Below are 17321 nucleotides of genomic sequence, written 5' to 3' on the forward strand. Positions count from 1 at the left end.
ATTTCTCTGACAGCCTGTTTTCCCTCAAACAAAACGCTCATTGCTTCAAAGTCCAGTTTCACCAAAAATACACACTCCCTGCAGTAAGACAACCCATTCACTAGAAAACAAATTTCGAATTGTGGGTTACACGGCTGTAAAAACCATGGATATTTTACATCTGTACATTATTTTGTAGTGGATACGCTGAAATACACTTCTAAACCATGCTGTGGTAAAGGTGTGGGTTAGATTTACGATTCAAAAAACAGCACGCACATCCAAAAACGATAAATACAAGGTGCTGGACGAGATAATGCAAAAACAGGTCCACACACCAGAAACTGCACCAGCCCTTCAACAGACATGCTGGTGCCCGAAACATCACATGTGGTGATACAATTAAAATTTCCAAAAGGAGCAGGTGTGCAGTTTCAGGTGTGCAGACTTGTATTAGCATTTTTGTGGTTAGATTTAGGCACAAAAACCACTTAGTTATGGTTAGGAAAAGATCATGTTTTGGGTTAAAACACCCCATTTGGTGGCACAAAGGCAGCTGGAAAAGCAGGTGCAGATCGGTGAAAAACACTGGTATCGTGTCTTAAGTGCTGCAGGAAGACGCTGCAAAAGGTCGACAAAACATGCAGGATCAGTGGCTGCTGGGAAACACAATGAAGGGTTAGTAAAAACACCCCTGGTGAACTGAAACTAACTGCAGGGAGTGTGTATTTTCTGAGAAACAGGACTTAGTAGCAATGGGTGTTTATTTCTGAGATAATGGGCTGTCAGATAATGGACTCTCAGTCCAATGGGACATATTTCTGACTGATGGGACGTTGGATAACAGTGGCGTGGCACCTAAACGTTAGCATGCCCAGCTAATTACCTACAGTAGTAACCTAGCATTACGTCCAAAGGTATTATGCTGGATTACATTAAGTTTAGTTCTGCTTAATACACAGACAATGCTGCTCCTGCTTCTAAATGGATCATCAGCTAGCAAGGGCGCTAACATTTTGCCTGGGACATGCGGCTTTAGCCTTAGTGTTGTACCATTATAGTATCATGTATACAGCCATCATGTGCCAATTCACCTTTTACAGGGCTCTTATTTTGAAAACAAACCATCTGGAAATATTAAAAATCCAGGATAGACAGAGTTTTCTATCAACATACTGAGTTAGCATTAGCTTAAGCTAGCTATTCACAGCTGATAAAATCCAAGCGACAGTTGTCATTTCAGGTGACAGAAAAAACTAAACTGCATGTGCTGAGCTGGAGTGAGGCTTGAAAGGTGTAGCAAGACTAATCGGGTTTGTAATGTCTACATACATTCAACAAATAAAGAAAATACAGTTTCTAACTGCCACTGAATGTTAGAGTTATTGATTTGAATTTTTTGTCTAAACCTTTTGCAGCTCCTTCCCGAAAGTATCCCGGAAATACACCCAGCTGTGGTGGTCTATTTTCTCCTTAACTACTTCTGGTCATTTCCTGGTCCTTTCTAAAACACTCAAACAAACCAGTTTGAGTAATTGAACACTGTTTCCCTATGATTAACACCAAAGTGGAAAGTCCTTTCCAGGAAAATAAGGCACACGTTAGCTCCTTTTTAGAAAGTAACATGGAAACTAAGGAACCTAAATAAAGCATTATCCTACAATTGGTTTAACACTTTCCAATCTCTTTCTCCCAGTGCCTCCTTTGCTTTAAATTTCACCACACGCACAGAGACAGTCCCACACAGGCCCGGATCAGTCTGTCAGTGCTGTGAAGAGGCTCTAATTAAAAAAAAACAAAAAACACCTGGTTGTGCAGTGGAGGGTATTCAGGGACGTATGAAAACCAGCTGTTCAGGTTGTGGCTGTTTACCCATTTAAAAAGAAATAATTGGAACAATGAAATACATCTATTTTTCAGGTGTATGAGTCTGTAACGGTGAGAGAGAGAAGCATGGCTCCATACATTTTAACATTTTAGGGCTTTTTCCTTTTTCAATGGAAACCTCTGAGTCTAACAAAATGGCATGCAGCTCTCATGCTTGGATGACTTGGTTATCCTGGCATGCAATCTGCAAACTCAATGCCAGTCCCCGCTATTCAAGGACATCAACACATTGAGACAGCAAGAACAGTCTCCCAATAGCTTTCAGAAGCGCCGTGGGCAAGGAGGATGTAATGTGTGTGTGTGTGTGTGTGTGTGTTCAAGGTTGTGTGTTAACTCAGCACTGATTGCTTAAAGTCCAACTGAAATCACATGTAGTCATTTGCTCTGCACTCTAAATTAATGTTATTTTGTAAATGTATTATTAACACTTAAAAGCCGGCTGGAGGGGCGTGTCGGCGTCTGCTGGCAGGCTGTTGGAGTGTTGCATTATAGGGAACGTGAGACAAGTAAACAAACTTGCGCTGCAGCTAACCGGACCAAAGTGATATTTGCAGGCACATTAACATGTTGTTTAATGTTCTGCAGCCGAGCAGCTAATTTGCTATCTAGCCTGCAAACTGACATTAGTGTACTTTTCCCTGGTGGATGTTTGTTTGGGCACTGCTGCTGATGATAAAACACGGATGTCACTGCTTTAGGCAAGGTTTGATTGGCTGTATAAGGTCTCATCATGAAACCAGAACATATAAAAATCTGGTTTTGTCTCATATGACAACACAGGAGCAGATATCTATGCTGTAGCAGACAAAAAAATACATGTAACTTGTGTGCTCAGCAGACTCTTGTCACCTCAGCAAAATCTGAGGTCCAATCAGCAACACTTTAAAGCCTCAGCAAAAAAAGATGCATGCATGCAGCTTTACCAAGGATTAAATTCGAATTTTGAATAATGTGTGCACAAATATGTTCAAGTTCAAAGACGACAAATTTTTCAGGCTCATTATTTAGAATTTTAATGGTACTTTTTAAAAGTTACTTTTGATCATTAAAACAATGTAAAAAATCTGGGTTAAAATATGATTTTCATTTTGTTGTTGCAGCACAAACACTGTACTTCAACAGATTTAAAACAAAGAAAATGTGGTGCATACAGTAATCAGCAGCTCATTTACATTTGTCCTCAATTTTCCTCTTTGCTACCTATTACTGGGAGCGTGTTTTGAGCTGTCAATGCTGAAAAAATAACATAGTTATTAAAATCAGGGGTGAAAAATATTTAAATTGTCATCCCCTCCTAAAAAAAAATATAAAAATGGCCAAAAAAAAGAAACAATGAGCTTTACATGACCTACAGTATGTTTTTACAAGGAAAAAAATGGGTGCCGTATTATTTTCCTTACACACAGTTACTGTGCAGGCCGTAACACTGCTTTTCAAAGAAAAAAAGGTGAATTCAGGTGAGAAGCTATAATCCTTTATCGATTTCCCTGAGTCCAAGGAGAGATGTAGGTGAAGGGCAGGGAGGTGAGCTGAGCCGCTGCCTATAATCTCTCACAGATTTTACCAATTAAAGCCACTTTAGTGAAGATAAACGGAGATTAACATGAAGGAGAAACAACAACTAAAGATGTTTTAACTTTGAAACAAGTGATAACTAAAGGGTGCGAGTGGATTCATACTGGTGCATGTCAGTGGCTATTGGTCTTCTGAAAGCTATGAGGTGGAGTTCCCAATATTGTCTGTTTGTCTTAGATGTCCCAATATTGGGACAGGAGGTTACTTTTCTAAAGGGGGAAGAGAGGCAGGAGGAAGGGGGAAATCATGGTCGTATCCCAAGCACCTTGGGATGGAGGGCGACAAAGTTAATTTGATAAGGTTGATAAGAGGAGTGTTCTGTGTTTCACATGTGGGGGGGAGAGGAGACAAGAGGGAGGTCAATAAGCAAAAAGTAGATAGGGACAGTTCCCACCTGGCCACGCTTTGTTGAGATCTGATGAGAAAAAAGCAGCGACACAAACACAATACACAAACACAAACACCGCCCACATAAATACAGTAGAGCACACAGGCATAGAAAGACAGACCGAGCAAAATAAACATTCTAAGCTGAGATCACACAGGCGTGAAGATACAGTGACATTGTTCGGCCTTTCAGACTCACATCGAAAAGAAACCAAAGAGAAGAGACAAACAGAAGCACTTAAACTAATTACCCTGTGAAAGAGCAAAGCAATGGGCAAGTCTGATCAAATATCACAATGACTATATGCACTTTACACGTGAAAATGTAAATCACATTTATAGCAAGAGGATGATCATGATGTCATGGAAAGTTTGTTACTGAGATGCAAAGACAAGAGGACACTGCTGATGTTTGCCTACATTCACACTGCAGCTGAGAAAAACAAAACAAATAGATTTTAACAAACGAGATTAGAATAGAACTATTTCAATTATGTTTAGGGCCACTTTTACACAGTATGCAGCCCTAAATCTGTGGCATACCTAAAGAAGTATTTCACTGCTGGAAAGATAGTCTTCATCTTCTTTATAAAACTGGACTGCCTATGCAGCAGAAAGACGCGAATACGTTTGAAATTGGTGCTACATGACCAGAGGAAACAAAGGAAAGAGGCTGTGGCATTTGCTTTTGCTCCAACGGTAGAAAACCTACAACTACCAGAATGCACTGCGCCACTGCGGACCAATAATGGTGTGTTCCATTTACCTCTGAAATCAGAGGTCAGAGCTGGAATGATGTCACACCAGAAATGATCGCATTTCAGTGCAACAAGCCGGAAAACCAAGATGTTGTTAGCAATACCAGTTCAAGCCAGGTTAGCCATTGTTAGCAATACCAGTTGATAACAACGTATTAAGCTGTAATTTGCACATACAAAAACTGTGGCACGATATCCACAGACAGAAGTTGGACAGGACTGTGTGTATGTTTTAAAATGACAGAAGTGCTAATAAACTGTATATTACTACAGCTTTCAATACAGTTGCTGCACAGAGCAGCCATATTGGATTTTAAGGTCGAGGTTATTGAGGTTTCAGGGGGCATTCCAGTTGAATTGGGAACTAGAGGTGTACCGATACCGATACCAGTATCGGAAATGCCTCCGATACTGCCTAAAATGTGGTATCGGGTATCGGCGAGTACAGCCTATGGCCAATCCGATACCACGTATTGCTTCATGTCATTACGCATACGCATGCTACAGGCAAACGAAACGGAAACGGAGCAGAGTTTAAAAAGCATTCTACTGTAGCCTTTAAAATGTCTTTTTTACCAAATTGTGTGGCTGCACTTTAACCTGTGTCTTGATCTGTGTCAACACTGTTAATAATAATAATAACAATAAAAAAAAGTTTTATGGCATTCATTCTACATTTATGTATTTATTTCTTAATATTTTACGTAGAGTTTTAGGAGTTGAGACAACAATTCATATCCCATCCATTTTTATTTTACACACTGGTATCGGATCGGTACTCCGTATCGGCAAATACCTAAGCTTCAGGGATCGGAATCGGTATCGGGAAGGAAAAAGTGGTATCAGTACATCTCTACTGGGAACGCGGAAATACAGACTTTCTAGTACAAATATAAAGCACCATAAATGCTCTCGGTCACGGGAGAGGTTGGCAGTTTTGACACAAAACAATATGGTAGCTTGCTGGTTAAAAAACCCACAATCTCATATTACCGTTAAACAATAAACTAAAATATGTTTCTGAAAACATTTTAAATGAGAAATAGGCGACGAATCTTCGTTTATATTTGATCAGCGAAGCTTAGTTTTACTGTCTGATCTCAGAATTTTCAGCCTTCATTTTTTACAATAAAGTAAACAATGTAGCAGCCACTTCCTGTTCACAGATTCTCATATTACAGCCAAACAGTGCATTAAAATGTGTTTCTGGAGTCACTTTAGGTGAGAAATAGGCAATAAAGTAACAGAATCTTGACCTAATTTTACAGTTTGACCAGAGATTGGTCTAAAGGTGAGATAGAGAGGTGGTTCTCTCTCTCAATCCGCTTCTATACTCTTTGTTCCATGTTGGCAGGAATACAGTAAGGAGGAAGTACAATCTGTAGTTTGAGCAATAGCCCGACAGCGAAAGAAAGTCAGCTGGATGATGCAAAACTACAGATTTGTGGGGAGATCTGAGTGTTGGTAAGATGGACGGAAGTTTACCACAGTTCACTGATACATACTATTCAATTCAATTTTATCTATAAAGCCCATTATCACAAATCATGATTTTGGCTTTATAGCATAAGACATCCTTGGACCCTCACAGCAGATAAGGAAAAACCCTTTAACGGGGAAAAAAATGGAAGAACCCTCAGAAAAAGCAACTGAGGAGGGATCCCTTTTCCAGGACAGAGAAGACATACAATAGATGTCGTGAGTACTCACACTGTTATGATACAGAGCTGGTTGAAAATCGGCATAATATCCCTTTAGGTCCTAATGTCACTAGCTTAAATATACTAGCTATATACTTGCTTCTATAACTCTATACAATCTAAGGTTTTATAACACCTTCACTGGTAGGTCCCTCCTTATTGAGTTCTGGGTGCATTTACACCTGTTCTTTCATGTGGTCAAACACTATTTGATTGCAATCTGACCACCTAAAACAAATATTAATGCTGGCGCAAAATGGATCTACATTCAAATTTGATCCAAGTTTTAGCATCAACCTAAAGCCATACGTCTTGCAATGTGAATGCAGCCTCTTAGACACTTACATGCCTCGAATGTGAGATGATGAGAGAGATGACAGGAGGGACAAAATGCCAGACAGGAAGTGAATATGGGAGGGAGGACAGAGGAGGAGGTGGTTGAATCTGATAATCCCTAGATAAGTGACTCTAACTCTTTTACCGATCAGGACAGGGGCACTACATACTGGTCTAAGCCTGTTACACAGGATGATGTTATTATACTCTAAAAGTCTGTGATTTATGTAAACAGTACATTAGCGGCTACATCATCCTACATCTTTATTATACTGTAATTCTTTGAGTCTGCTCTATATCTACCATTTACTCAGTTTAATAGTTTTCAATTAGCAGCATATTTGTGTGTTTATAATGGACAGCAGCACTTAGGTCCTTTGTGTTCATGAATATCTGCAACACCTCTCACTTTTATAAAAGCTTGAAACTGTTGTCTCTGACAGCACAGCTTGGTTATTTATTCACACTCCTGCCGGGCTGTGCATTATGTATATTGTTGCTATTAACACATTAAACATATCAGATAAATGGAAAACAGGTAATTGCACTTATGCAACCCAAATGCAGATGCAACACAAACACAGTTACATAACACAAACGGAGTAAAATGCCAGTATCTTTGATCATAACTGAGGCGGTGATGACAAGAATAGCAAATAACAAAATATGACATTTGTTCAAAAACATTTCGCCGAGAGAGCGAGGCTGCGGCAGACACATCTATAAACTCTGCAAATGACACTATCTGAGATGGACAGGAAGGAAAAAGAGAAGACACAAACAGAAAAACAAGCACATAGGGAGCACACAGGCAGACAGAGCAGGCAGCATTACCCCATAAGGCTCCTGAAAGCAATCCAAGCCAGAAAACAAAGAAGGGAGGAGAAACAGTGAAAGACAGAAGACAAAGAGAGTCAGCAACAGATAAAACACAGAGAGACGCATCAATCTGAAGCTGGCGAAAGAGAAGAAATTAGAGCGACAGAGAGCAGTACAAAGAAATATACACAGGTGACTAACAAACTTTCAGGACAGAGTTGATACTGTATGTGAAACAGTGGCAGATGTTAAGTATCTGACAGAGCTGGTTGAAAGAGAATATGTGATCACAACCCTGTTCCAGAGACCCAGAATGCAGATCTGTTAGCGCCATTAACTTCCTTTATACTCTATTTACGGAAGTATGGTTGCAACCACTTTTTACAACCTGCTCCACTATTGTAGAAGCTCGTAAGTAGGGCTGCCCCCCACAAAAATTTTCTCAACAGTCGTCATTTAGGGCCATTAGTCGAGTAGTCGCCCACATGTTTGCAATATTAACGTAATTATTAAATGATGTATTTGGGCGGGGCAACACAATGGTTTGAGTTGAAGGTGTGAGAAAGAATAGTATCAATAACATTGTTAACACTGTGCTACATTACAGAGAAATACAAAACCGTACTAATGACCCTTCATTAATATAGGCCTATATTTTATCTACAAGTGCACGTCACACACTGAGCGAGCCGCCTGTTAATGACGCTGTGGGCTAATGGGCATGTAGCTACTTCCATGTTTCAGATGATACGTCATGTTTGTAGTCGACCAATGAAGATGAGTTTACATATCACCTTGGGTTCGTCCTTCACCTTCTCAAAATGATCCCACACTTTGGATTTCCTGCCCGACATGTTATTAACTAGCCTGTGGAATAACTGCAGGTACCAGCCCTGGAAATTAGAGCTGATCCTCTCCCAGGAGCTGTTTGTAAGTGTGTAGGCCTGTCGTCCATGGGACAGATGTAAAGCTCTGGGTAGTCCTGCACTAACATGATCAATTTTACCGTATTTATCAGACTGAATATCTACAGAAGAAGGGAGAGATATCTGTCGGCTGTGATTGGTTTGTAACCTGACTCCTGTCTGACTGCTGAGCGTGGCCACTTCCTGTGTCTGTCCTTTCAAATTAAATTCCCATATGGCCCAGTTATAAAGGGTTTTGATTGATTTTAACAAGGTGCAGCTTCTAATAGAGTCTCCCTTTTTTTCTGCGACTAAGTGACCAATAAAATCTTGCCGACTATTGACCTTCCTGGTCGACTAATGTTTGGTCGACTATTAGGGGGCAGCCCTAGTTGTAAGACAACCTGGGTTAAGCTGTAATGGCTAGAGTCAAGAATTAAAAATGATGGGGTTACCAAAATACACATTAAAAAACATGCCACTCAAAACATCCTCCTGCTGCACACTGAAAACTTTTTGACTGCTTTGATAGCTCACACCAGACAGCTGTGTTGATCTTCTTTCTCTGACATTTTGCAGTCTCTTACAGTATCTACTCAATATCACACTGCACATCGAGTATTATTCTGGAATTGACTTTACTTAATTTCCCTGCCTCCCCTCATCTGATGCATTTACCACTTTTTCTCACCACCTGTGTTGGCATGCTGAAAAAAGGAGTAAGATAGATGGATTAAATGTGTTTAGTTGTCACTGGAGTTAGTTGTAACACTTTTTTAAATGGTGTTACATCCATCCCCACCCCTGCCAACAAGGTGTAGCAGCATGGTGGTTTGTAATGAGCAAAGATGATTCTGATCTAACACAGGTTACATAATGCTAAGTTCAACAGTACCAGTACAAATCAAAATATAGACTTGATCCGAGAAATCATTTTTTATACCTGGCTGTAAAACCTGCGCACGTCTTCATACAGCTATGAAATTTCACATGCAGGTCAGGAGGAAAGTGGTCGTACAATAAATGTATTACATTACCCTCAGGTCAACCCTTCTTAGTGAAAGTGCTGCTGTTACAACCATCCCCTTATTACAATCATAACTGGTCTATTTCCCATCTTATAACAGAGCACTTCAAACACAGATGTGCTCAGTTTAACCGCAGCAACACTACTACTTCTTTTGCTTCTAGCTGACTCTCACTGATCAAATGGACCTAACCAGTGCTCACTCATAAGGACTACTGGCATGTTAGATTTCTATCCATCTGAATACTCATAAGATGTGATTATGTTGCCCCCCTAAAAATAGTAGTGAGAGGAGACAAAAATGTGCAGCTGTGTGAGGTACAACACGTGGCACACTTCAGCCAGAAAGCCACTCGACCTTTTTTCTTTCTGGATGTGGGCATATTATAGGCATGATACCTTCCAGTGTGTCCCAGTGAACAAAATAATGAACTTGGCGGACAACATTCACCCCCACATTGTCTGCTATTTTCAAATATAAAGACAAATGCCACAGAATAAGACGATCTAATGTCATTTCTAACACTAACTCTACAACAATTATGAACTATAAATTTATCAGGCAAACTGTGCATTGCCCATTCGCCAACTAGCAGGGAGGGGCTGTGGAGACTTTATGTAACAATGAAAGATGAGTTTGACATAGTCGTGTCAGCAAAATAACCCCCGGCAGCACAAACACAATCTGATGACCACATTGGAGTCATTTGTTGGAGCAAAACATGCGCAGGGGCGCCAAGCCCGAGGGTGTTAGCACGCTAGCCTGCTCCAGGGAAGGATACTGGAGAGAGGGCGAGATCAGCTAAAAATACAGTAATACAAGACAACCGTCATTTGTTGTGGTGTGGTTGTATCCATCCCTGAAAGATTTTATACGAAGAGCCGTGCTGTAGTTAAAAAGTAACGGCAAAAATAAAGGGAAAAGTTGACTTACGAGCAGGCGAAGGCAACCAGAGCTCCGCTGACCACGATGAAGTCCAGGATGTTCCACAGGTCACGGAAGTAAGAGCCAGGGTGGAGGAGCAGTCCCAAGTCAATCATCTTCAGTCACAGAATAAATAAAGCACAGTAATTGAAAAAATCATAAAAGCTGACACAGAAACTTTCTTTGTTCGAAGGCCTCCTCGAGAAACTATTCAGATCTATCCTTGATTCTTAGCTCATGAAAATATTTAGCACCTTTTCTTCTCAGTGATGCAGAGCATTCATTATCTAAAGCATTTGGAAATTAGACAAAGTGCTATCACAGATGAGGAATGTAAAACTGCAAACCTAATTAGCAATGCCGGTAAAGACAGATTTGTGGATTTGCAAGTCAAAAAGCAACTAGAGGACTCGATAAAATGAAACTAAATATGGTTGAAAATGACTAGAATCTAAACCTAATATGTGAAAAAACATCATTGACATGCTGTTGGAATCATGATTTAATGTAACATGAACGTCTAAAAATAAGTTTAATTCCAAACAAACAAGACCAACTTCACTTGCAAATTGCCAAACTCTTGATTAGCTGATTTGTCACCGCTCAAGTCAAAGTGTATTTCCATTTCGACAGCCTCCTCACCTTAATGACCATCTCAAAAGTAAAGACCCCTGTGAAGACGTAGTCCAGATACTTGAGAACCTGTAAACACAGAGTGAGAAAATATCCTTTGAGATGACTCACCAGATCCAGTGACAGATGTTTGCAGTTAAAGACACTCTGAAAGTGTGTGTGTGAACGGACCAGTTATGCACAACATGTTCCTCTGCCCTGTCAGAGGTCTCAAGCTCTGTCAGCTCTGCACTCCCCTGCACTAACACAGATTGCCTGAACACCCCCACACACACACGAATATGCAACGCACAACATCACCTCAGATTCCCTCTGTGCTCCTGACTAGAATATGAATTAGTTGTGCTTGTCTGTCAAAGTGCAGAAACTCAAGTCACGTGTCTGTCTGTGTGTTACCTCCTGATTCCCAACATGGACTCATGTGTCATGCAGGGATATAAAGAGTACAGGAACATACTGCCAAACTGGATATGCGCTACTGTTGCTGTTTTATTAAAAGTCAGTGTGATGGCATTTGAGCATAAAATGTACAACTTCCTGCTGTTTGTTTCTCAATATGGACAAACTGTCGAGCCCTGTTAGGAAGGCCTTAATCAGTCTGAATGAATCAGCCCCAATGAGATATGTTTGTCCTCATGTGCTCGTGTGAGCATGCACATTTTCATGCAAATACCCGTTTGTGTGACTACGCGTCTGACAACCATTGTGTTTGTTGTGTACTTCCAGATGTTTATTTATGCAGTCTAGATGTCAGTCTGACTCACGTTGTTGCGAGGTGCATTGGCTTGCACGGGGTCCTCGGCCGCCAGAGCGATGCTGCTCATGGTAATGACCATCAGGATGCACATCTCAAAGTAGCGTAGGTTGACCACGTAGTGACACAGCCGCCGCACCCTGCAAGAGCACACATACGTATAAACACACATATACAAATATAAAAGTACACGCAAGAGTGGTGACAGCGCGCTTGGTGACGTCTCACTTGGTGACGTCCTTCCAGGTGACGTCCTCCAATAACAGGACAAGGAGAACACGCATATCCCTCCTTGTCAAAACAATGCACAAAGTGGACATGTACCACATGACTCAGGGTCATCTGGGTTCGCAGTGTCTTTTAATAGAATCAATATGGGACACCTTCGCAAGAGCCTTTGTATAAACATCATTTAATTTGTACTGCATGTTTCTAAAAGACACTACTGGGATTAATAATGTGAGAGCATCAAAGATAGGAACTAAGGTTATTTGAATGACAACTGCTTATATGTGGGATTTCTTTCTTTCAGTCCACACCAAGAGTTCATGATGACACGTGGGTTTGGAACAAAGATCAACTGGTAAATCAAAAGCTCAATGCTCATTTACCAGGGGCAACAAACCCGTGATTTTCCAGGAGAGTACCATGGCCTCAGATTTCAGGTGCTGACGTTCCTCCCAACTTTACACTCAGCTACAAACCACCCCGATATGGCGTTGGAGGTCATGGTCCAAAGCAGTGGTTTTCAAAACTTTTTGTGCCCAAGACACACCAAAGGGCAAGCCAAAATCCCAAGGCACACCTGTATTCAAATCTGTGCACAATAGCTTTTATAATGTGTGTTAACACTCTTATTAGAAATTAAAAAAATAAGACAGGTAGCTTTCGTGATACTGCCTACTGACATCTTTTTCTCTTTTCTTTCGGCGGTAGGTCGTCTTTGCTGGTGCTTTGTTGTAATTTGCTCCGTACAATAAAGCGATCCATTGTCCCACACACCATTTGAGAACCACTGGTCTAAAGCCAACAGAACGACATCATCAGCATAAAGAAGGAGAGACACATCACTCACAGCTCTCACTCCAGTTAAATAAGGACAGGATGGGAGTTACTTCTTAAAGGGAGCCCTGCTGAATTGCATGAGTTTGAAGAAAAATCAAACAACATTTCAAATCCGATACAGCATAGCTTGCCAGTAGCCTGCAGCTGCACTTAAGGAGAGGAAGAGGCACAGTCCTGATAGTCCAGTCCTTGCCAACCACTGGCATTGAGCCAAAAAGTCCCTCATTTGAAGTTTTAACCTCCATCAATTTTATCCTCCACTCCGTAAAACCAGCAAACTGTCCAACTCCCAGGTCATCCATCCCTGGGAGCTGACTGCAGCATACTTCACTAGGCTTGTCTAATAGTGGCACGAGGCATCACTTGTTTTTTGGGGGTTTTTTGTTGGCCAAATTTTTGTTTTAAGTCTGAAACTGAGTAATTCTGGCCTACTCCTTTAAAGTCACTGTGATTGTATACATATTTTCCAGTATATATATTAACAGGTGTTAATTACTTTTTAAGAATATGTTAAATATTTTTTTCATATACCAATTCCAATGTCTAAAAATGTCTTAAAAAAGGGTGTACTTGCATTATTATGCTGTGATATTATCATTATATCAGTGGCATAAAGTGGTCTCCAAATAACAGTAACACTGTCTATAGCAATTATTTCTGGGACAATATATCATCCAACAAAAGCAGTTCTCGTGACAGGCCTAGGAAAAATTCCTACGCAGGCAGGAGTTCAAGACTTTTTTTAACTAGCTGATGTTCCAGAAGCTTTCCTTATCTCCTGATCCAACTCAGCTCTACCTCTCTTGTCACGCAACCACCCAAGATTTACATCTAAAGAACTGAACATATGACTATGAAGTTTTTTGTCAATCTTTGTAACTACAATGTTCTTGTACTTAATGCTTAAACATTACTCTATAGAGGACAATCCCTAACTGGCACAGAAGTGCAGTAAAAAAGAACGACTCAGGTTCAGTTCACAAGTCTATTTTTGGTAATAGACTAACCCATTCTATCACAGTCGCTAGAAAAGACCATCTTGTTCCCCGGGGAACACCTCAACACATAGTTGGTCAGCCAGAGTCTTGTGAGTGTCACAACACCCATCCCCCAGAAAATAAGAGAGTCCAGCCCCTGTAAGGACTGTGATTCCAGAGCCAATACTGTGCTTAGAGTTAAGCTCAATTTGATCTCACTTATGTGGCTCAATCTGCCACACCGGCTGTGTTCTCTCACTACCAGAGAGAAGACATTCGACATCCTGATAACCACTTTTTGTAGCCAGGGGGTCGGTCCACCAAGTACCCACGCTGCCTGCTGCACAACGGCAACGCTCCAGACTCCTACACCTAAACAAGTAGATTTTTAAGATCAATATACTTGTGGAAATTGAACATTGAATGTTGTCTTTTCCTCTCTGTCAGTATCATTGATTTTGTACGTTACCCCAAATATATAAGGTTGTTATAAGTTTGTTAGTTTTTCCCACTGTACATGGTGACATCCTAATAATGTGTGGGTTTTATAAACTTTCTGTTGCTCTTAATTCAACCCAAACTATCAATCTTACTCCTCGTCACTCCTCTCAGTCACCTCGCGGTTATGACTTACGGGTTTGTCTGCCCGAAGATGAACATGGAGCTGTAGGGAAGGATCTGCCGAGGCCCATTAGCTGCCTCCTCCTCCTCCAGGTCTTTCTTCTCCTCACTGAGTCTGAAGTTGTCGCAGTCGATGTTGTTCACTGGGGTGGAAAAATAAACACACTCATTAGCTCCAAGAAGCACACACATTAGTAGAAAAAAAAAGAAAAGAAAAGCATTTCTTTTTTCTATGGACTCAAAATGCAGGCGTTTGGTCTCTGTGGTTTTATGATTGCATAAATTGTTTTATCAATAACTTGACTAATCAGACACTTCTCATTGCAGGACAACATCTAAGAATGACGGATACTTGCAAAAACAAATACACTACTTGAATAAAAATGAAGCCACTGTTATGTAGTCATTATCAACAGCTTTAAAAATACTTTCGTGTTTCTTTACTTGAACCACTGGGTAACATTTTTCTTCAAAACTGAGCAAACAGAATAAAATAGATAGGATTTTTATTCTTTCCTCTTTTTTTTTTTTTTTTTTACAGATTATAAAAACAGCAACAGATTACCAAATTATCAACTGTATTGACTGGATAATACCTGTGTACTATTGACATTCCCATCAGCCTCAGCTGGACTGTGTGTTTAGCACTAATTAGCAACTCTTACCATGCTAACACACTAAGCTAAGATGATGAAAATGGCAAACACTATCATCAGCATGTAAGCATTGACATTGTGAGCACGTTAGCATGCTGACATTAGCATCTGACTCTAAGCATTGATGTGCCAAAGTACAGCCTTGGCACACTGGAATATGACACCTATTGTCAACACATTCTCAGTCCCAACTTGTCAAATACTGAAGCTTGATCAGTGGCCCTACACGTCAAACTATAATGCTCAAGGTACCCTCCAGTGTCAGTTTTGGATGCTCAGGGAAGGCGTGTCAAATGCAGCTCTAGCGAAAGTTCTATCAGGAAGACAATACTTTTCATGCTTGGGCTATAAGATTTCTTTCTCATGCTACCATTCTTTCCTTGCACGTATGCTCACTCCCTGTCTCTAGGTGTCATTATCTGGGTCTGTCCATTGAGTCATCAGCTGATTCACAATCAACCAATAACACAGTGACACACCTCTGTTAGCCTATCATCTTACTGCTCCTCATTTTAAACATGGCTCTTTCTCTGCTGTAGTTCTTTCTTGCTGCAGTCGTGTGTGCCCTCCACCTCCCAATCACCACCTAGTCTTTACAAATTCATCAGCCTCATGTGCCTCAGCAGTCATCAGCCTCAGAGTCATCAGCTACCACCAGTGTCTGGACTCCATGGGGGGATTTATCGTGCTGCTGTCATGCGCGCCCTCCACCTCCCCATCACCACCTAGTCTTTACGGATTCATCAGCCTCATGTGCCTCAGCAGTCATCAGCCTCAGAGTCATCAGCTACCACCACCACCAGTGTCTGAACTCCATGGGGGGATTTATCTAGCTGCTGCTCAGACGTCCCTCAATCACTAAATATCTCCCTCTGATGTGGAAGTGCCAAAGACTTCTGCTCAATCTTAATCAGCACAAATCATCTGTGCACTCATATTCTGTATCAAATATTATCTTTACTTCATTCTTCTGTCTCTAATGTTTGAACTTACATTCGTTACATGCAGTGTTTTCTCAAAATAAACTTCTATTTTGACAGGAAATGAAAAGTTTCTGCTTGTTGAATGCATGCAGTCTCGTTTCAAAATAATCTCCCAATGTAGGTTTATTTCATTTTTAGGTTTACTTCCTCAGGTTTAGGCAACAAATGTACATGGTTAGGTTAAAATAGCTTAAAATAAGCACGTTTGCTACTAATGTAACGTACAACACATGACATATGCCATTAGAGCAGTATGTTAGACACACTAGGTTGCTATTAAAATAACCTGGTGGACTTTTTGTCCTGGGTGAAAGTCCTGACTTTGTTGGACCCATCCAACTCCTCTCCAGCCCACCCAATGCAGACTTTCTTGCTGTTTATACTACAGCAGCTGTTCACTAAGGGGCTTTGATGTGTTGGTATCTGACACTGAGGACCACTGCCTAAGCATCAGTATTTGACGACTTGGGAATGAGACCGTGTTGCCTCAAATATATAACATTTTGCTCATTAATTTCTTTGGTGAGATCTGAGACTGTGTTGATACTCCTAATTAGCCTTAATTACCCTTAATGACTCACTCTGTTGTAAAGTGATGACTCGTGGTGGAAAAAAAATATAAACAATGTCCAAAACCTTTCCTTAAACCTTCCCACTCCTTTTTCACTTGTTGTGACAATGGCGTGCTACACTCACTGGGTATGATGGTGGTTTCTCCGGGCGGGGCAGTGATGGTGACAGGGATGTGGATGGCGTTGCTGTTGAGGCCGGCCTGGCTGGCCCTGGTGGAGTTCTTCTGGTTGTCAGCATCTTCTTGCTTTTCCCCAAAGCTCAGGCTACTTCGCATCGGCTGCAGAGGGCTGGAGGCGAGGCCGTCGTCCTCAGCATCTGGCTGCCTCTCCCTGGGGGAAGAGATGTGTATCTTATCACAGGCATCATTATACTCTGCTCTCAGGGTGCTTCCAGCTTTTTCTGACAAATGAGATCCATATGAGAAAGTTTTCTGTCCTCCTGGGAAACAGACCACAGCTTATGTGGCAAAAAAGTAGAAGTACGTTCAACTTCGATGTAAACACACAGTTATATGGTGTTTATGTGTGACAGCAAACAGATGCGAACAGTCCTTTACGATGTCTTTCATAGTGTCTTAGGATATGAAATTCTGAAAGATTCTCTTGAGAGTTAATTAAGCCCAGTCAGACACATAACAGGCCAAATCAGAGAGCTGTCGAGCTGTAGATAGCTGTTTAGATGATGTTATGACATGCCACTGTTACGACTATGGAGAAATATTCAAAACAGGCAATAAAGACATGAAATGAAGCAAGAATCTG

The 17321-nt window shown here is 41.0% G+C and overlaps 1 protein-coding gene across 4 annotated transcripts in view; it reads right to left on the reverse strand.

The window, feature by feature from the left end:
• Window positions 1-17321, reverse strand: part of cacna1bb (calcium channel, voltage-dependent, N type, alpha 1B subunit, b) — a 257510-nt gene that overhangs the window by 64012 nt on the left and 176177 nt on the right. For all 4 annotated transcript variants that reach the window (XM_050053130.1, XM_050053133.1, XM_050053132.1 and 1 more), the window contains 5 exons: window positions 16684-16889; window positions 14362-14491; window positions 11696-11825; window positions 10941-11000; window positions 10308-10414 (listed from right to left, as the gene is read on the reverse strand). In XM_050053130.1, the coding sequence (XP_049909087.1) occupies window positions 10308-10414; window positions 10941-11000; window positions 11696-11825; window positions 14362-14491; window positions 16684-16889 (633 nt within the window). The remainder of the gene's footprint in view (window positions 1-10307; window positions 10415-10940; window positions 11001-11695; window positions 11826-14361; window positions 14492-16683; window positions 16890-17321) is intronic.

The sequence above is a fragment of the Epinephelus moara genome, chromosome 9 (assembly GCF_006386435.1).
Source record: "Epinephelus moara isolate mb chromosome 9, YSFRI_EMoa_1.0, whole genome shotgun sequence".
In the NCBI taxonomy this organism is placed as follows: domain Eukaryota; kingdom Metazoa; phylum Chordata; class Actinopteri; order Perciformes; family Serranidae; genus Epinephelus; species Epinephelus moara.